Source organism: Ursus arctos, unplaced genomic scaffold (genome assembly GCF_023065955.2).
Source record: "Ursus arctos isolate Adak ecotype North America unplaced genomic scaffold, UrsArc2.0 scaffold_13, whole genome shotgun sequence".
NCBI lineage: Eukaryota > Metazoa > Chordata > Mammalia > Carnivora > Ursidae > Ursus > Ursus arctos.
In genome coordinates this window covers 48904759-48925746 of record NW_026622797.1, presented here as the reverse complement: position 1 = coordinate 48925746, position 20988 = coordinate 48904759, and the positions used below count along the sequence as shown (strand labels likewise).

At 40.8% G+C, this 20988-nt stretch overlaps 1 protein-coding gene across 3 annotated transcripts in view; it reads right to left on the bottom strand.

Moving 5' to 3' along the window:
* Positions 1-1064: 1064 nt before the first annotated feature.
* Positions 1065-20988, bottom strand: part of CDK19 (cyclin dependent kinase 19) — a 164539-nt gene continuing 144615 nt past the window's right edge. For all 3 annotated transcript variants that reach the window (XM_057311144.1, XM_026511639.4, XM_026511640.4), the window contains 7 exons: positions 17103-17246; positions 16866-16935; positions 12120-12192; positions 11620-11717; positions 10858-10936; positions 9889-10155; positions 1065-5444 (listed from right to left, as the gene is read on the bottom strand). In XM_057311144.1, the coding sequence (XP_057167127.1) occupies positions 5313-5444; positions 9889-10155; positions 10858-10936; positions 11620-11717; positions 12120-12192; positions 16866-16935; positions 17103-17246 (863 nt within the window). In that variant the 3' untranslated portion in view covers positions 1065-5312. The remainder of the gene's footprint in view (positions 5445-9888; positions 10156-10857; positions 10937-11619; positions 11718-12119; positions 12193-16865; positions 16936-17102; positions 17247-20988) is intronic.

Below are 20988 nucleotides of genomic sequence, written 5' to 3'. Positions count from 1 at the left end.
GTACTTTCTAAAATAATCGAAGCAGCAGAAAAAGTCTGAAAAATCAGCAGTAATGTACCTAATACATCTTAAAGCTTTAAGTCAGTATTTTTATCTCTTTCCCTTATATTATATTCTCTCATTTAGAACAAATGAACAAATGTTCCTGTTGGGCTTGTGTTTTGCTGGTCCAAGCTGGCTTTCTACTGCCTGCAAGATTAAAATGATGCTATCTGAGGCTTTAAAATGCCCACCATTTAATATGATCCAGGAATTCTATGCCAAGGTAAAAAAATGACGCTAATGACTTGCCCTATTAATTGCTCGTTCTGTGTTGGGTATCATGACAGGTGCAGGAGAAATAAAGCCCACGGCTTGTCTACAAAGAACTTACAGTTGGCTAAGGACATAGACCTGTCCTTTCAAAGTGATTTTCCCAGGAGTGGTAAGGGGTTTGTACAGTCCTCACATTCTCTTATCCGGGTGGCTGGTTAGAAAGGCAGCTTCGGTCAAAGAATAGTTTTCCAAGAGAAGCTCTACCCTACAAACGGCGCTGTACTGAATATACATATGGTCTGTGACAAGCAGTGAGGCAACTGGACTGTGCAGTATTTATTTTAAATAGAAATGGAAGTTTTGTGTTTGTGCCACTTAAACATTCTTCAGTTTACTCCATGACACCCTTGATGGTATTAGGTTCATCAAGTAAACTATAAGGGGCAGCCAGGGAAAACAGAGTGTTCTCATAAAAAGGAGAAGAACCCAATGCCTCTCTACCCACAAAAAGCTGCCTATTTGTTTTTTCCAAAACGTCATTCTGATCTTCATTTTTTTATAAAAAGGATGTTTCCCCGAGAAATGTTTTAAAAACCGTGATTTTGCTTCTGTGGTACGTACGCAGTGTGTCTGTGGTTTTGTGATATCGTAAGCATCCTGAATAAAATAACATATTGCAACTCGCAGGGAGACTTTGCATCTCTGCAGGACAGGTGTCCTCTGAGAAGCTTCTAGGCGTGCAGATAAAATTTTGACACTAAAACTTATTAACAGGAGCTTTCCTAGACTTAAAAAATCCACAGAGAAACAAAGTCAATTAAATTTTATTACAACCAAGAATATAAAATAAATGCAATGTAATTTATTTTAGTTTTAACAGTCATTTCAAGAAGGATGGCAGGACAACTCAAAAGCAGGGAAACACTCGGGCTCCAAAGTGGCTGCTCTCCTGCCCCCCACGGAGCACGCCTTGCTGGGGGGCAGCCGGCTCTGAGCACACACTTCGCAGCAGAGTGTGGGAAGCGTACACAGTCATCTCTATAATCATAGAAAGAGGGGTGCGTGCAGAAAATGGCTGAGAGAAGAGACAAAGACAGGTACACTTCACAGATAGGAATTATGGGAATTACAAACTAGGCAGTTTAGAAAGGATATACTACATAACATATATAAAAAGTACTTTAAATTGTTGTTAAAAAGGACATCTTCAGTCCAGATTTTGTGTAATACTTTTAGTGTCTACACAGACAAATCTTTAAAAAAATTAAATAGTATTAATTTACTAAATATTTAGGAGATAACAGTGCATTAAGGATCTTTTTCATATAATACATACGTATCACTCCTTTGCAGTGATCGCGTAGAAGAGTAAGTATGGCCTTAGGTACAGCACATTTTTTTAAAAATCCTAAAACAATGAACTTTGCTTTATGAGATCTGTGACTACTCTTGAAGATGATGGGGGCCTAAACTGCTATGTCTGATATAAAATGTTACTTATACTTGAAATCCTTCGAGCCTCCTTTAGGCTAACTGCTATGTTACTGCCTTTCTCCATTCCCTAGAAAGATATCGCCAGAGAGTTTAGGATTTGCAATTTTCATAGAATTCTTCCTTCATTGTATAGTTTCTGCCACATCATTTTGTTCAAAGCAGAGTAAGCTGCAAATCTCATTGTCCAACGATTTTTCCTTTTCCCTCGAGCAGAGAAAACAGCATCGTTTCAGAGGCATACACCCAGCAGTTGCTTCACCAGGAGTGAGGCAGTGAACACGTAGGTAAACATCGTCCCTTTCCATTCGTCAATGTAAATTAGGTTTATAAGAGCGAAAGAGTAGTGCAGAAGGGCAAAGGTCTAAGTACTGAAGTTTTAAAACCACACAGATATAAAAATATACATGCCCTTGGTTTTCGTATGTTACTGCACGATCTACTTTCATCACAAGGATTGCTTCAGCCTCATAGTAACAGCCCTGCCACCAGGCCACCTTACCCTTGGGCTCAGCTCTCCTGAAACTCTAGAATCCCTTTTCCCAAACACACACCTCACCAGAAAGCTAATTTCGAAAACTGATTTGTAATATGGAGGGCAGAGGAACTTCACTTTTATTCGTTCCTTCCTTTCAAATAACCTCCCTTGGTTTGGGTGTTTTCATGGGCTGAGCCCCCTACCCCTGCATTCTCAGGAAGCAAGACAGTTAATACGTTTTCAGAGAGGAATGAGGTCATTTGGGGACCACAAAGTTAAATTCTAACCTCAAAAAGCTTCACAGATCTCCCTCAATGTCCCACAGTTTAGGGTCCATAAGAATGTTAAAGGCTTTGTTCCCCTTCACGGAGAAAAGGAACTCATGAGCCAAAATTATTTCAAGGGTACTGGGCCCAAATGGGCATCCCCAACTTCGATGCAAGAATGAGAAGAGGGCCGGCCGGTACCAGCACAGTGACCAGAATAACAGGAACATCTGGCTGTATCCTAGAGAACACCCTGGACTAGGAAAAATGGATGAAATCCCCTCACAGTTTCTGTATCAGTTCTGCCAATAAAATTAGCTATCTGCAGGGAAAGCAGGGTAGTTCTGTGATTATGTAAGCACATATCACAAGAATAGTACCTCGAAGCTGCTCAGAGTATTCAGGGGCATGGTGTTTTGGCCTATGCACGTAGGTGGGCTCTCCTCTTATTAAATGTAAGTGCGCCCAAAGGGCAGTGACAGAGCCTCTGTTTTCATTGTAATTTCCCACAACCACTTAAGGAGTGTATTCTGCTTATAAGGGCCACCCAACTGTTGTCGAGAGGCTGCTGTGAACATTTCAAATCTGCATTAATGCCTGTTGTGATATTTAATTGCTGGCTTTCTCTAAGGTCTATAGAAACCTCTCGATAACACACAGAATTCGGAATAATAACTCTATCCAAGTGAGTAGAATTCGGAATAATAACTCTATCCAAGTGAGTCTGGAAGTAAAAAAAAAGGACCTTCATACTCTTATAAGCCACTCCTCTCATCCCAGGAGAACTCACTGTCATGGAATGGATCCTAAGCTCCTTACGGACAGGAAGTATGTCTTGCCCTTTGAGTCCTCCAGCCAGCATGGCACTGGGCACGTGGTGAGGGTACAGTCAGCATCCGATGACCAATAACTCTGGACAGTGAGGCTTCAGGGCACAGGACAGAACTTTACACAGGTAGCTACGTTATGCAAAGGGCATTCATTTCTCATTTAAAAAAAAATGGAAGGGGTGAATTACCATAGAGATGATCAGAAATTCCTTCCAATGGATCATGTCAACTGTTTCATCTTCGATGTTCATGAGTGTCACTATATAGCTTTTATTATTAACAAGCATTATTATGCTGAGATCAGTAAGGTCCTTGCTGGCTACAGTATCACATTAATAGTGCAAAATGTATACTGGCTTCTGTCTAAAATCTTATTTTACTTGTGTATGGACCCAGAGTATCATAACCAGGTAGATAAGTTCACAAAGAATAGTTTTTTAAAAATGCATATAACTTGCATATACAACAATCAGCTATCTCTTCTAGCTCAAGAAAACATTTAAAACAAGGCTGGTGCTGCTAGTAGCATTCAGAAGAACACAAATTTCTTGCCCCTTACATTACAATGGGAGCTCTAAGTCTTTACATTTCCTGTGACTCTGGGGAGGGAGGGGCTCCTTTCCCTGGCTAAGAAAGAACTCAGCCTCTAATTCATAGATCGTGGAAATGCAAATATGCACTTTATCTAGTATAGTCATGTATACTACCTGCCCATAGTTTTTTAGGCACAATTATTAAGTTTTCTCCTAGGGGCAAAGAAAGCATTCAGTGCAATGAAAAGATTCTTGATAGAATTAAGTTTCAGTAACAACAGCAAAATTATGCATACATAATACATACTTGAAACATGAATAAAACCTAAATTTTTAACATGCTTTAAAAATAGTCACTCTATGTCTAATGCAAATATGGAGAACACTGCTCTTTAAAAGCAGATTAATTTGCAAATCAATTTGCAGGCTTCTGTTTGAGTACTCTTGATTATGTAAGAAAGTTACTCAAGCTAACCCCGACGTGAAGAAACCAACGATTCTTTAGAGAAGCCAACTTTATGTACAATACACACTAAAAGCTTTTCCTTCAAAGGTAAGTAACACACCCTTTGATCAGCATTACTCCTTAAAGAAACCCTAATGCAGTTAATACTCTCTTCTGCTTTCTGGTGTGGGGCACCAGAGGGCTGCAGTTCATCAAAGCTCTCGAAACCCTTTTTAAGGTAGACTTAGCCACATGAAGTTTAAATGAGAATTCTTCATTACTGAATACTCTTCGGAACAAGGTGATTCTGGGAACTACGTTCCATGTGAATGATTGATTATACAAAAACTAGCACATACTTCACTTCTTCATAGCACAAAGCATAGTAACTGTAAATATCTAGGCTGTTTTTGGTTGTAGGTTCCCTCTGTCCCACCATTTGTCTTCTTTTAGACCTTCCCTGAAACTAGATAAATAAAAACGTAATAGTAAAGTACTTTGGGACAGTAACAGTTTCTGTTTAAGACTTCCATGAGCAAAACAGTCATATTCTGTGAAAACAACGTAGTGCTTTAAAAGGTGCATTTTTACCTGTGTTGCTAGATCAGTTCGTGAAGTATAAAACTATACACCACTGGAGTCCTGTTTCTAAAACATTAAAATCCTATTAAAAGAGCTTCGAAAAGATAAATCATAGTGATTGCTACAGCATGAGAAAGGTGCACCAGGAAATCCTTCCAAAAAATGCTGAAGGTTACAGAAGTGAAGTGCTGGGTTAGCTCAGACGCCGGATCAAAGTCACAATGGAACACATGCAGGGAAAGGGTGTGGGGGGACTTCACAAAAATCTTCTTTACGTCAATAAAGAAGAGGCATCAGTCAGTCCTGCAAAATGCTCAGGATGGAGTCTTCCTCCTAAGTGGATGAGTTTTAAATGGCATCATCGTTTGCATTTTTTGGTTCTTTTCAATGCGGACATCATATTGCTGGAGTCTGTGCTCTGGGCCGCGGCGGTCAGTAGCGGTGGCCCTGGTGAGACGGGTGGTACTGTGCGCTCTGCTGGGACGAGGACGAGTAGCCGAGTGTGCTCTGGGACTGAGAGGATCCCTGAACGCTGCTTTGGTAATTCAGGCGAGAACTGGAGTGCTGGGGGAAGGAAAGGGAAAAAGGGAATCACTGGGGGAGGCAGAGAATGGCTCCGGGTTCAGATCCACGGTAGCTGACAGCTGACGTAAGCTTGTTAACACATTTTGCACATCTGAAACCATGGCCTGCCACCACTGACAACATGTTTGGGTGGATTTCTTTGGGGCATAAGCCGCGGTGGCAAAGAAAGGCAGAGGGGAAACGTAGGCTGACCCCCTGCTCTTGATACTAACTCTGCTGAGTTGTTCTTTGTGTAACTGAGATGTGCAGAAAGAATGATCAATTTGGCACACTGAATTCATGGTATTCTTAAATGGATACGGATGTGCTGTTAATTTCCTCATTATAAATAACAAAGCGATGATTAAGAAGTCATTTTTAGAGAAGAGAATTTTCAGAGGTAGAGGTTGGAGTGGCATCAGCAGCACCACCGATAAGACAAAGCAAGGCATGCTAGGCAGGACTGGCAGCAGTAAGTGCGTCATATAAACCACAGGTAACATTTAGAATGAAAAAGAATGTTCATACATGAAAATGCCCTCAAGAGAAAGCAGAGACAAATGTATTTCAATTCAATGTTTTTTTTATTAACTGAAATGAAACATTCATCTTTATGGCACCAAGGGCAAATACGGAAAATATGTTTAAAAAATCATCCATAGAATAAGAACACGGTGCCTAGTTAGAGATAAGCATAGCCGGAACCAGTGTCTTTTGCTAAGCTCGGAAGGCTCGTTTTTCCTGTGAGCGAAGTGGGAAAGATCTTCCTAATAAAACCATTACTCGGAGTAAAAAATGTAAATGACTTTGAGGTACTGGGTGTTTAAGGAAGGACAAATCAGCAGGGTCCCCCACTCAGTGTGCAAAGGCTGCCAAACCGAACTTGCAACATCTGGTCTAAGACAGCAGGGCCATAAGACAGTCTTCGTGAAAAACAGCTCTGCTTAGCTCCTTCCCCATTACAGAACTCCGGCTCGCTGCAGAGATCAAGATGGAGTCACTCGTGTCAAGCAGGGGCCTGTGTCAAGCCATGACATGGCAGTGAAGGGGACTGCAGCTACCAGATATCGCCGAGACCAGCACCAGCTGATGACACCTCAGAGCTCATAATCAGCAAAAGCAGAGGAGGTCGGCAGGGGCCCAAGACTGATGAAATCCCTTTAAAAAGGGAGAATTTTTACAGCAAACTGTCCCACTCCTCAGACACTGACCCGTCTATGTCCGACCACTTCAAAATGGCACCTGCAGCCAAAGGCTCTGCCCGATTGATCTCTGAACAGAACCGAGATCTTCCACTGCCTGAACATCAGAAGCACTAAGTGCTGAGAGCTGACCTGGACCAGACCGAGACATTGTCTCAATGTGCGCCCAGACTGATTTCTCGTTTGGTTCGGTAACTTCCTGCCCCCTATGCGACCTCCTTTGTTGTGTGACTTATCTTGTGTTCTGCTCTGTGTGCCATGTACGGAGCCAAGTTAATCATGCAGCGAAGTCACTGAGGAATCCTCAGTGGAATCCTGCGCCTGCTTTATAATGATGTTAATCTTGCTTTATGACTGAATAAAGCTGACATTGTGGAAAGACGCAACTTGTGTTTGCACCTTCATAGCGTGCTCATGACACTAGATGTGTCAGTGTAAGAATCCTTTCAGGCTTCCAAATTCACACGTTTTATTTTTAGGTTTATTATGAAAAACACGTTCTTTCCACTCATAAGCCCTACAATTGTTAGGCTGGCTATGATTACTTTACTTTACCAGATTAGATTCAGCACGAAAGTTCCCCCATAAGAGACAAAGAACAAACATGTTGAAATGTGAGTCACAGGTAGGTGCAATGGGGTTCTCCCACCTCCATGTCATACTGATCTCTCCAACGAAGCAGCTGCAATACCGACCCATTCCACAGATACGCTATTTTTAAGTAGATAGCATAGTATAGGACAAAGAAAAGCATTTTGAAGAATTCTTGGGTTTGAAAGGAATACAGTAGGGAAGTAATCTGTCCATAACGGACTATACTCAGGTTAATATAATACGATCAGAGACACAAAGATGAAGCAGTATATAATAAAGGTTTGGTGCTCACATAATAGGAATAAACTACTGTTGGGAGGGGGGAACGGAATTTACAATAAAATTCAAATATGTTCATGACTATTACCCAAATTGCATGCTGTTTTTAGTAGGTCAAAATGAAGCCTTGATTAGCTTCATTGTGTTTAGAGAACAAAGCCACAGGCTCCAAACGGTGTCACTTAGGCCAAGTCACCAAACCAGAGCTTAATACCTGATCTAATTGCAGTTTCAACTTTCCCCAGAAATGTAGTTGACCAGGTCAGTCAGGAAAGTTTCTGATGGGTGCCAAAAAGTCTGCCACCTGGGCCCTCTCCGTTCCCCCAAAGGAAGATGATGTAATTTACACAAGACCCCTGCTCTTTCCCCCTAAGGGAAAGTGACCCAGCCTGGAACAATCTTTGCTTCTCTTTTAAAAACCTGCCATTTTGCACAACTCCTGGGAGCTCCCCTCTACTTGCTAGATGGGCTGCTGCCCAAGTCACAGATCATTTAATAAAGCCAATTCGATCTTCAAATGGACTCTGTGGAATTTTGTTTTTTGCCAGTGGAACCAATGGAAGTTCTACTGTGTACTCCTCTTTGCAGGGCCTCTCTTCCAAGAGAAGTTTCCAGAGAAGAGGCTGTGTGAAAACACATTCGTCTGCAGATATATTCAAAACGTAAAGCCAGTTGAGGCAGCTATTTGTTATGTCTTTCTCGTTAATGTTTCTCTTGATTCCCGTTCCTTATCAGTGAGTTTATGGCTCCCTTGCCTGTGGTTTTTGTTTTCTATTATCTCCATCCTCTTGCTCCTCTTCCACCAGCACCCTGAGGTTCTACATTTTTTTTTTTTAAGTTTTATGGGTTTGTTTTTGTTTTTCCCTTTCTTAGATCTTAGCTGGGTACTTTCCTTGAAAATGAGAGGGAAGAAAGAAGAAAGAGAGGGAGGGAGAGAGGGAGGGAGGGAGGGAGGGAGGGAGGGAGGGAGGGAGGAAGGAAGGAAGGAAGGAAGGAAGGAAGGAAGGAAGGAAGGAAGGAAGGAAGGAAGGAAGGAAGGAGATGAGGGTTTTGTGGAGTTTGTTTTTTTGCAGTATTCCCTATGGTTTTCACAGGTATTTTAACCTCTCTCTCTCTCCCCAAATACTAATAATCCTGAGACTTTTTTCCCTTTAATTTCCCAAATTACTAGTACAATCTGTAGATGCCACTTTTAGACAACAAACTTGAGCAATGAAACTTGATCAAGGCAAAAGGGCCCACAGCGACCCCCTGGCTGAACACAGACGGGCCCCTCAGGTGACCCACCTCAAGATAGCCATTGGCTGTAACTGACCAATGGGCTACTTACAACCAGGTACGGTTAGCATAAAAGGGGAGAATTCCATAGTCATACCTCCTCACCTTCCCGCCTTCACCACAGCCCCCACCCACAGCGTCCTGGCATACAGCCTCTGTCTGCTGTCCTGTCTGCTGTCCTGCCCGTGGCTCCCTTGCCGTGTATTCAGTAAACTTCGGGCTCCTTTGTTATCCTTTCACCGCCTGGCCCACCAGCTGCCACTGGCTTCCACCTATCCTCACCCCACACCTGGGGGCCCCTATCCCACGGAGAGAGACACCACATTTAGCCAGATACCACACAACTGTAGTGGGGTTTTTTTAAGCTTAATAATAAAAGTATTTTCTGGTCTCAAAAATACTTCTAGTGAGATTCAACGGTGATTTCTGAAAAGTCTCCATCTTAATCCCTTTCTATGTTTACATGGCTACTTACTGATTATTTCCTGTCGGTGACAGCAAATCTTTCTCAACTATGCAGCTTATTTTGGACAAAATAAGCCGCCACTCCTCTCTCTTTCAGTTGCTTATCTAGCTATCTTTTCTGACCCAAAGCTGACAGGCAGCTGGAACGGTAATACGGTAATACGAGAAATTTTCTTTGAGGAGGGAGATGCCTGCCTCCCCTTCCCTCCTCAGGAAGTCAGGAAAAACCAGTCAAGAAATGAAATGTTTTGTAATTACGTGAAATGTGACCAAAATCTTCATTTTTATATAATGACCTAGAAATAGGATTGTAGCGTTTGTACGAACTTTAGAGTTAAGCACTACTTAAGCCTAAAAGGCTCTATTATAAAATTGACTTCCGGGTCGCCTAGGCGGCTCAGGGGGTTGAGCGTCAGCCTTCGGCTCCGCTCATGATTCTGGGGTCTGAGGATCGAGCCCCTCGTGGGGCTCCCTGTTAAGCCGGATGTCTGCTTCTCCCTCGACCCTCCCTGCTGCTCGTGTTCTCGCTTGTGCCCGTTCTCTCTTAAAAAAAAAAAAGAATCGACTTCCCATTTCATAAAACCTACGGCCGTTAACAAGAACAAAATGCAGGGGCAGGGGAGTACCTGATAATCCGACGGCATAACAGGCCCGCCTGAGTTTGCGCCCGAGGGCCCCAGGCGGGGCTTCTTGTTCGGAGGCACCGGATTGAGGCCCGAGTCCTGACTGTGCTGCAGGCCGGCCCCCGCAGCCCCGGCGCCCGCCCCCGCCCCGCCCGCAGTCCCGTTGGTCTGCGTGCTGTTCTGCGGCGGCGGGGGCGCCTGCGGGGGGGCTGCCGCCTGCTGCGCGGGTGCTGTGGGCTGCTGATGTTGGTTCTGCTGCTGCTGCTGATTCTTGGGAGAAAAAGAATGAGGCAAACTTGGTTTGGCACTAAATTTACAGGACGGTGCTTTCTGTTCTATTCCCTTTTTTCTTTGTAACAGGACATTACTTTGATGACTGGACACGCACACTGACTGCCGGCCGACCAAGCTGGCGAGCGGCGACCTAGGTGGGACGCGGACGTGACTACAGCCGGGGAACGCAGCATCCCCAAAGGTCAGAGTACTGAGTCCTGAACAGGATGCATTCTCTGAGGTTCATTTACGATCGCGCTGTCACCCTCCGCGTCAGTCCCAGACACCGCGCTGAGCGCCCGCGGCACCCCGGAAGTAGTTCTGCAGTCGTGAACCCAGCCTTAACGGTGTCCATCATGAGTTTGGAGAAGCAGAGGGATACGGGGAGGGCCTGATCTACCCAGTTACAGGCAAAGAAGAGAAAGATGCTTTGCCAGCAGCCTGCATAAAGTGATGGTGATGACATCGAACAAACAAAATGCAACAATTAAGAATCAGGGAATAAAATGGGCTCTAAAACAAATCAGAAGTTCATTTATCTGTAAACTTACTACATTTCGAATTGCAAAGTACATCTGCAATCACGTCAATACATACTTAATTAAAGGCAGTTAAATATGGAGGAATCATTCTACTTCCCCCAATTCTCTTTTTGCCTCCCTTACTCTCTGGATGTGAAGTACACGGTGTAGCTTATACCTTGTCACCTTTCTCTTCAGGTTCATCTTCATTAAGGAATTCTCGTTTCGGGTATGGAATCTGGCAGCCAGCAAACACACTACAAAATCATTTAAAAAAAATATACATCATGATCTAAATTCTACAGTATCATTGCCCTTGTTAACTTAAAATTCCACTTTTTTTTCTTAACGTATTTCCCACTCTTCATCTATAGCTAATATTTGCTGGATGCCTCCCAAGACAACTTAACCCAGGCAAGTAAGAAAAGAATTTGTGGTGTGCCTGGGGGCGCAGTCCGTTAAGCATGCAACTCTTCATTTCGGCTCAGGTCAGGATCTCAGGGGTGAGATGGAGCTGCACTGGGCTCCGACCACACCAGGCATGGAGCCTGCTTAAGATTCTCTCTCTCCTTCTGCCCCTCGCCCCCCTCTCTCCCTCTCTAAAAAAAAACAAAAACAAAAAAAGAATTTGTTGTCTAAGTTTTATACTAATTGTATAAACTCATCTGGCTGACTGATCTTAAAGTCCCACCTGTTCTCAGCTTTAGTTTTTTTCTGTAATACTGAATAATGGTCATTCCCAAAATACTCGTTTTCATTTACACCTCTCTATAGTTTTGCCTGTTCCAGAATACAGGCCCTTTCTCTTGAGTACTCCTTCTCCAAGGTAGTATTAATGGAGAACTTCAGTGACACTGCAGTAAAGTGCTTCTCTTACTTTCAGCCACCATCCGACACCCTCAACCCGGAGCAAAGGGCACAGAAAATGCAGGATACATACTCTAATGTTGGCAAGGGGTCCTCCTGAAAATAGGGATCCTGCAGAGCCTGCTCCGAGGTAATTCTCTTGGTTGGATCCATAGTAAGGAGTTTCTGAAGCTAGAGTAACACACAAGAAATTGATAGCACGTGGAAAGATTGCTTATAAATCAATGTTTTGACTTTAGTATAAATGTCTAGCAGGATTCATATCAAATGCCATTTTGTAGAGCTCACCGAGCTATTAGTACACTACACACATTTACGTGAAATTGGCAGAAATCATTAGCATTAAAGCCCTTTAAGAATGTAATTTTTTTTCCTGCTGATAAATCATTGGAAAAAATTAAGTCTAGAAGTGAAAGGTGACACCTCACAAGAAAAATATTTAATTTTGCCTCAGCATCCACCAATTTTTTTTCTTTCCAAAGAGGAGGAATAGCTAGGACAACTCCATGGTGAATGGGATGAGGTGGCCTGTGCCACGGACCCGACGTCCCCGTCCAGAAGAGAGGCACCTACCAAGAGGAACACTTTGCTGTCAGGCTTGACCTTGTGTTTCTCCATGTACTTTATGAGGCTACTGTTGGCGTACCTGCAAGGACACAACAATCACGCATCACTGTGAACACTCACACATTTTTTTTCATAAAATGTTTATTACTGAAGTACAGGTTACACAATTTGTATTTTTTAACAGAAACCTCCCAGACTGGTTTTCCTATAACGTACATGTTTAGCCCATTGTTTTTTCTGACTAATAAAAGAACACATGACCGAATACTGGCAAATGTGTGAAGAAGTAGGAATTGTTAAACACTGCACGTAAGAGTTTCCATTGTTATAATGGCTTTGGAAAACAATTATACATTAACCATTAGAGTTGAAAATGTAAACAACTTCAAATCTAGCAATTCCTTTCCTAGGTACATACTCTAAGAGATTCCTTTGTGCATGTTTATCACAGGGTACATGAACGAGAATGTTCTTAGCAGCATTTCTGTAGTAGAAAAACTGTAAACAACACAAATCCCTATCAACTAAAGAATGGGTACATTGTTATATATTCACAGAATGGATGGTTACGCAATAGTAAAAATGAATACAGAAGTTGAGTGGGGAATAAAAGCAAATAAAAGCAGACTATAGAATATAATTTCTATAAAGTTCAAAGATATATTAAACTGAAACAATAATCCACTTAGAGATACATACACCTGTAGCAAAACCAGAATAAAAAACGTGGAATGATAAATACAAATTCAGAATAATGTTTACCCATTGAGAGGGACATGAACAGGAAGGCAGTGTACACAGAGCACTTCAGTAATCTTAGTAATGTTCTATTTCTTATGTTGAGGGGTGAGTAGAGGAGTATTCATTATATTATTCTAAAAAGACTACGTATCGTATTTTCATCATGTATGTTCTTTCCTATATATGAAATATCTCACATTAAAAAGGTAAAAAAATAAGATACATACATATATCTTATATATATCATATACATATATATGATATATATATAGTTTATGGTAGAAAATTTAGAGAATACAGAAAAGTGTAGAGAAGAAAACTGAAATCACTCATAGTTAAGTCATTCGATGATTAAAAAACAAAAAAACAAAACACTGTTGATATTTTGCTAATTTTCCTTTGGCATTTTTGCTACATATCTATGTATGATACAAACACAGAGGGGTTTTTGTCTTGTTTTTATAAAATTGGGATCATATACAAATTGTCCTACCTCTTTTCACTTAATAATAATGTTTCATAAACATTTTTCCTTGTCGAACACTACCTACACTATTAATTTGCAGTGGCTGTATATTCCTACTGTTACTGATGTTTGTTTTATTAAGAAATATGGGCCCTTGTAGGTTAATCTGACCCGCATGGTAGGGAGACAATGCTGCACAGCAGGTGAGAATCAGAGACCCCTCCCAGACCCCTTGACTCCCACATTTACCAGCTGTGTGATCCTGGGCAGTTCCTTAGCCCCTGCGAAAGCCTCAAGTTCCTCCTCTGGAAACTGAAGATTATAATCATACTATTTTACAGAGTTGTTGTGAGGACCGTATGAGAAAATGTAGCTAAGGGCTTAGCACCATGCCTGACACATAGTAAGTACTTAGTAAGACACGTGCGGCTGCTCTGATTGCTTCCATAGGATAAATTCTTGGATTTATTAGGTCAAAGCCATTTTTACGTGCTCTAAACCTTGCTACACAAAGCTGGCCCTCAGATCAGCAGCATGGGCCCTGGAGAGCCTGCATTTTTAACAAGGTCTTCCGGTGATTTGTATGTACATTAAAGTTTGAGAAGCATTGTGCCCATTTTGTCATACCCTTGCCAACCCTGGGTATGTTCATTTTTAAAATCTTTGCCATTAATTTAAAATATTCTCGGAGTGCCTGGCTGGCTCAGTCAGTAGAGCGGGTGACTCTTGATCTCAGGTTTGTAAGCTCGACCTCCACCAACGGGTATAGAGATTGCTTAAAAATATAATCTTAAAAAAAATTTTTTTTAAGTTTTTCCTCCAATACCAGGAACATTTTTTTTTTTAAGATTTTATTTATTTATTTGACAGAGATAGAGAAAGCCAGCGAGAGAGGGAACACAAGCAGGGGGAGTGGGAGAGGAAGAAGCAGGCTCCCAGCGGAGGAGCCTGATGCGGGGCTCGATCCCGGAACGCCGGGATTACGCCCTGAGCCGAAGGCAGGCGCTTAACCGCTGTGCCACCCAGGCGCCCAATACCAGGAACATTTTTATTAGCAAGGTAGTCACTAAGTTTGTTAATGGGAAGAAATTTTAAAGTTTATATAGAAATGGGAGTTTGTCTACATATATGTCTTTGGTCATTATATTAAATCAACTGATTTCTTGGGTTAACTCCAGATTCTAAGTTATTTGTTTCTATCGGACGATGCTTATTGGAGCATTCAATTTTAAAGTCAACTTAGAGATAGCCTTTTAATTCCACTTTCACCTTGCCTTCTACTGAGCGAATAAGAGCTGACACTCTGGAAAGATTACAGAAACTTCTATTCACTATCCCTCCCAATTCACTAAAAGAAGGTCAATTCTTTTCATCTGATATAATGAAAGCAAGTTATTTTACTTTTTATGGCATTTCAAATCATGTTTTCTGGAATTTTTAAATTATATTTTACTTTAGTGACTTGTATGTACTCCATTAGATTTAGCTAATTTTTAATACCTTCCTTTTATCTTATGTATCAGTAGCCTGCTTTCACGGGGTAGAACCATTTGCGTAAGACACATGGGCTCTTATTGCTGAGCTTCTCGAACTATTACTTTTCCAACTGAATTTCATTTATCGAACTATTACTTTTCCAACTGAATTTCATTTATCTTTTAAAACTTCTCTCCTTTTATTTCCGGTTACCGTAAACACTATCATTCTATGTGAAAATTTTCCTTTGGTCTTTAAACACTAAGATAAATATTAAGTGCTTACATTAATTTTCTCCATCTTTGATACTATTAGCGTGTCTTCAATTACTTGTACCACTTTCATTAATACCCCTGTGACAAGTAATTAATGTACCGGTACGTACCATGTACCAGGCCCTGGGGATACATACAACGGTGTATAGAGTATTCATAACCCACGCTACCTAGAGGGAAAGGCAGGTAGCACTCAAGCGAACTGTAGTGTAAAGTCATCAGTGCTGAGAGAAGCAGCAAGGATGCTGGGGAGTACTGGGGGGGAGTACCTAACTCAGACCCAGAAGGTCAAGGGAGGCCTCTGCAGGCACGTGATGCCTAAGCCAGGACCAAAAGATAAGTAGAAAGGAAAAATAGGAGTTAATCTGAGGAGTTAAAAGGAGTGGGAGGAAAGTACAACCTAGACTGAAGGAACAGGGTGTATAAAAACTCAGAGGTCAAAAAAAGCTCTGGGTTTTTCAGGTTCTTAAAGAAATTCATGATGTCCAGGCTACCGAATACAAAGTGGACAGTGGTTTAGTAGATGAATTTGGTGATGTGGAAGCCGAAGCTCTGTAAGCCATCCCAAAGAATTGAGAGTGGCAGTGAATTAAGAGCAGTGAGGAGACCAACATGATCCAATTTGCTTTTGGCAATGACTGCAGTATAGACAGTGAGTTGGAATAAAGACCGGAGGTAGCAATGCCACTTGGAAGGCCACTGCAGGATCCTAAGTGAGAGACAGTGGTGATCGGGACTGTAATAGTGGCAGAGTAGATGGCGACAAATACAAAGAACTGACTAGACCTACTGTTTGGACCCCGCCAGGTAAAATGGGAGAGAATGGGATAAGAGAAGGATTGGGGATAGCTCAGGTCTTGGGCTTGAACAACTGGGTGAATCATGGAGCCATTTCCTAAGATAGGAAATACAGCGGGAGGACGGTGTGGGAGGATAGATGATGAGTTCAATTTTGGACATGTAACTTGAAGTATTTATGGAACATTCAAGTTGGGATTTCATAAGGCAAATTAGACAAGTGGGTCTGAAACTTGGAAAAGAGATCGGACTCGGATGTGTAAACTGGGAGTTACCAGCATAATCAATGGTAAACTATGGCCAATAAAATCAGAGAAACTGCCCAGGGAAAACGTCCAGAGTGAGAAGAGAGCCCAAAACAGAACCTTGAGCAATGAGTGTTATCTTTAGGAGACAGATAGAGGAAAAACACCCCACCAGGGACCGTGTACAAAAGGGGCCAAAAATGAAAAGTGTCATTTCCTACTTCTCTTTATCATGTCTGCTTTTGTTCCTACAAGCCATCCTGTCCTGAAATTTTCCTGTTCAGTTGGCCGAAAGAGAACCTGTTTTGCCTTTTCCTCCAGGCGTGCACATTTATAACAATCTCCTCTCATGTTGTCACTTTTATTCTCTCATTTCTGCTCAATATACACCGGTGTGTTTCACACCTTCTGCTGTCCTTCCTGGTTGCTTGACCCAGCATTTCAGTCATTATTCAGATAAAGATAAAATCACAGTTGCGGCCTTAAACTCAGCCCTCATCACGCTAAAATAGGAGAGACGTTTAAACACTACATTGACCCTTAAAATTCTTAAAGGTTTGTAAAATACTACAGCCTAAGCCTGACATGTACGTTAACAACATCTGGGATAGCGTCTTTAAATCATAAGCATAATTAATATGTTAAAATCTAAATTTCTGGTTTAAATACTAATCTATATCTGGTTTTTAAAAGGATTAATTTAAATATTCCCATTGAAGTTACTACTTATATTTAATATGAAATTACTTACGTTGTTCTTCTAAAGTCTTTCTGAAGTGTGGGGTATTCTGGCATCTTTCTAATATCTTCCCAATCTTTATCTTATAAAAAAATATCGAATATTGTTATAGAAAATAAGGTCACTTACATGAAAAAATCTACTTATGTTAGCTTAAAAATATACATAAAAATACTCAAAATATGCTTTTGAAAAGGAATTATTTTGAAATATGACTCCAGTATTATTTTGAAAAGAAAAATAAATTACCTGCAGGAAACCCCATGACACTAAATATCCGATCTAGTTGATCATGATGAAAGGGGTTGCTTGTTTTTATATCTTCCTGACGACAGTGAAAAATAGGTTCTGAAGTCAACAATTCAGCAAATATGCAACCTATTGCCCATATATCTAAGAAGGAAGAAAAACAAGTTTTTATACACATTTATTATATTTCTTGGGTTATAATTCTTGAGTATAATCACAACCTACATATAAAAATACTTTTCAGTGATGGAATATACAACTCTATTAAGAAGATATAGATATAGATGACATGAAAAGCTGTATCATCACATAACAGATTAAAAGCCAAATAAAACACATTTATTTATGAATTTCCTAATGAAGATACACTTGGGAAACTCAATTTAGCAAGTAATGAATTTACACTTAGGCAAAAGCGTTTCTAACCACTATTAATAATGTAGTCACTGAAGCATTCAATTAATAATCTAATGCAGGGTTAAGTACTCATGACCTGAAGACTAAAACAATATCATCATCAGGTATAGTGATATATTCCTTTAAAGCAATCAAATGCATAATGATAGAGCATAATTTCTGATTTGTGAGTGTAGACAGACAGTATAGGCCATATAAAATGATTTGGAAAAACTCAACGTCTGTATGAAAGACTACCAACTTCAATTTTTTCAACAAATTGTAAAGTCTAGAAGCTGATAAATACAAATGTCTACGGGTACAGCATGACGCCCATAGAAATAGACGTTATTTGAATATATTCAGTAGGATTAAGCTGCTCCAACCCTCCAACACTCCAGGACAAAGTCAGACATCTTTAAAAGTTTTATTAACTATTTTAAATCACCAGTTATAGATTATTCTATTTGGATTTTACACGTTGAAAAGCTGTAATTTCGATTCTGACTATAATATTATATTCACAATGTTTTGCCAAATGTACAAGTGAATTAATTTTTGTAAGATATATATGCACACTTGCCCACTTAAATAAATGCTATTTAATTTTTCTTTTTTAAATAACGCACGGACCACAGTACAGTATAGAAAAGCACAGTGTTTAGTAGCCCACTAGATGTGGGAATCACATTCTGTAGACAAGCTAAATAAGAAAAAAGCCTAATTATACCCGTTAGGTAGAATTAACATTGGTATGCTATTTCATAAAACAAACTGCCAAATGAAAAAAAAAAACAAAAACAAAAAACCAGAGAGTAAATGTCTTACATAGCTGACTCCGTTCAGGAGCGGCTCCCTTTCATGTGCATCAGCCTTTTGGATAATGGAAACACAGCCCTTCAATAATCATTTTTATTGTACCATTACCTGCCATCTTAAGAGGCTATAAAATATAATTTAATCTTTCTTAATGACTCAAAAGGGTCATCATAAACATCCATCATGAAAGAGTAGAGTAATAATACTCTTCAGTGTCTACTTTTAAATTCTTTTCTCTCTCCCACGTCATGTTGTTGTCACTCTTGCCCCTGATACAGCTGCCTCTGACACAGTCCCATCTCTCTTCCTGCTGGCTGCCTCTCCATGAAGTCACCTGGGACTGGGACTGCATGTTCCTGGTCATGCCAGTTCCTGGTTTGCCTTCCATTTAAAGGACAGAAGCCAGGATCGAGATTCTCCTAAGAACTGCTAAGAGAAGGAACCTCAGTGTAGCCGGTAATGTTAAGTTCTAGGGTTTCTTGCTTCATATTAGCCTCTAATTTTAAATGGTCATCTGGCTCTCGTATCATCTATACCATTTCTCAGCTCTCATTCCTCTATCAATGACTTGTTCCTCCCTTCCTCCCTCTACACACACACACACACACACACACACACCACGGATGCACAAACGCAGTGACTCCCCTCCCCCTTTAAATGTTACTCCATAAAACGTCACTGATATCAAATCATCAAACTCTTCTTTTATATGCTCTGAATAGATAAAATACTCATTTCTGACATGAACCAGTATGGAGGAGAGTAAGAACGAGTGAATGTGTAGGTATTTAGTATATTTATAATATCTGCTATGAATATATTTGAAACCTAAAAATAATTGATTTGGGGATTATTCTTTTTCTGTGTCTTTTTTCCTAACTGCTATCCAGAATGGATAATTGCAACTTGGCTAAAATTGGAAATTAGTGATTATATTTGTATCTTTATCTGTAAGTTGCAAACTGGTTTAAATTCAATCTTAGTAGTCCTTGCCCTGAGGAAATAGGAAATAGAGTTGATTTCCAATTCATACCCAATTATCTTTATTTCCCCAAAAAACATCTAGTTTATTTCAATAGTAGAACAGTTAGTCAGAAAATATTCATAGAACTGTGCTTCTCAAAGTGTGGGCTGTCAAAATGTATGGACCACATACACAGAATCATATCATGGCACATATCAAAAATGAGACTTACTACCATGGATTTGCTCTATAAGAATCTCTGAGAGTAGGACAGACTTTGGTGGGGAGTCATTTAGTTCAATGGAAGGTTTTGGCCAAATGTGCCTTTTCTTACTGGAAATCTCCCTTCTAGTTAATAGACTGCATGGAGCTTGGTAGGAGCCCAGGGAATGTGGATTTCTACTGTTACCATGTCCTCTACTTGCTGCCCTATGCCCTGGGTTATCTCATCATCAATTCTGCTCTGAGGCACCACCTGTTACTTCCCAGCTACCACCCCCTTTTTCTGGTGTATTTTCAGTCTCTTCCTATCCCCTGGTTGTCTGGTTCTGAGATTGTCTAAGAGACTTTACTGTTCTCATCTGAGAGGTCTAATAGAAAAAGCAGACATAATTCTAGAAGTTGCAAAGATACAGCTCCTCAGTAAAAATCACTCACTGGAATGTAAGTTAGAGTCAGGCTCTGATTTTAACGCCTCATTCCGAGCGCACTCTATTCCTTCCGTCTGCTTGTGTAGTACTCCTTTCTGCAGCCTCCACACACAGCTGCCACGGTCTGGCCCGATGCCGATGACACGGCCTCGGCAGCCTCTGAATGGGGCCTTACCAGGGACTTGGCTGCTAGCAGAAGGGTCAAGGGTTGGTCTCACACGCCCCTATTGTCAAACACTCATGGGCTTTTTCACGGATTTAACAAAATCTTTCAGCAATATTTATAAAGTATTACAAGATTCCAGCACTGTCCTGGCATCTCAATCCCTTGACGAAGTATAAATGTGTGCTGGGTGTTGGAGTTTTGCAGAAACCACATCTCCTGATGAACGAGGACATCACTATATTTTAATCTTTGTTTCTCCTTTTACCCACAAATAGGTTAATTATTGGTCTAATCTTTTCAAACACAGGAACTACCTTTGTAGTTCTTCGCATGCCGTTAGATCTTTTATTAACTTAACAGAAAGGCTTGTGCTCATCTATTTTTAATAATTTTATACTTTTATCGCCTTTATTCAATAGAACTTAACCAAAGCAGCTAAATGTAGTAAAACATGATATTAGTCTATTACCAGTAAATGGAAAATTCAACAAAAGGAAAATTTCAAGAAATACACCTGGCAGATTTCGGTACCTTATAGAACTAGCCCAACCCAGTGACAGTACTACCTACCCTTCTCTATCCTCTCTTTTTACCTCATTTAAAGAGATCTCAAGGGTTAAGGAGAGTTCTCTCTTCCTGACTCCCCCAGTTCATAGCTGGGCCCTCTGAGGAAACCGGAGTGATCAGGTAGCAAAATCTCTGCTTCCTCTGTTTTGCAGACTTCAAATCCTACACAGAGTGTGTTTGTAACAGGCTTCCTCACTCCGTCTCTTCACTTAGTGACATGGCAAGATGCTGAGCACAGCTAACCCACCCGGACTCTATTTCCTACTGTAACGGAGAAACCGTCATTCTGATAATGGTAACGGCAGGAGAGAAAAATCCGTCACG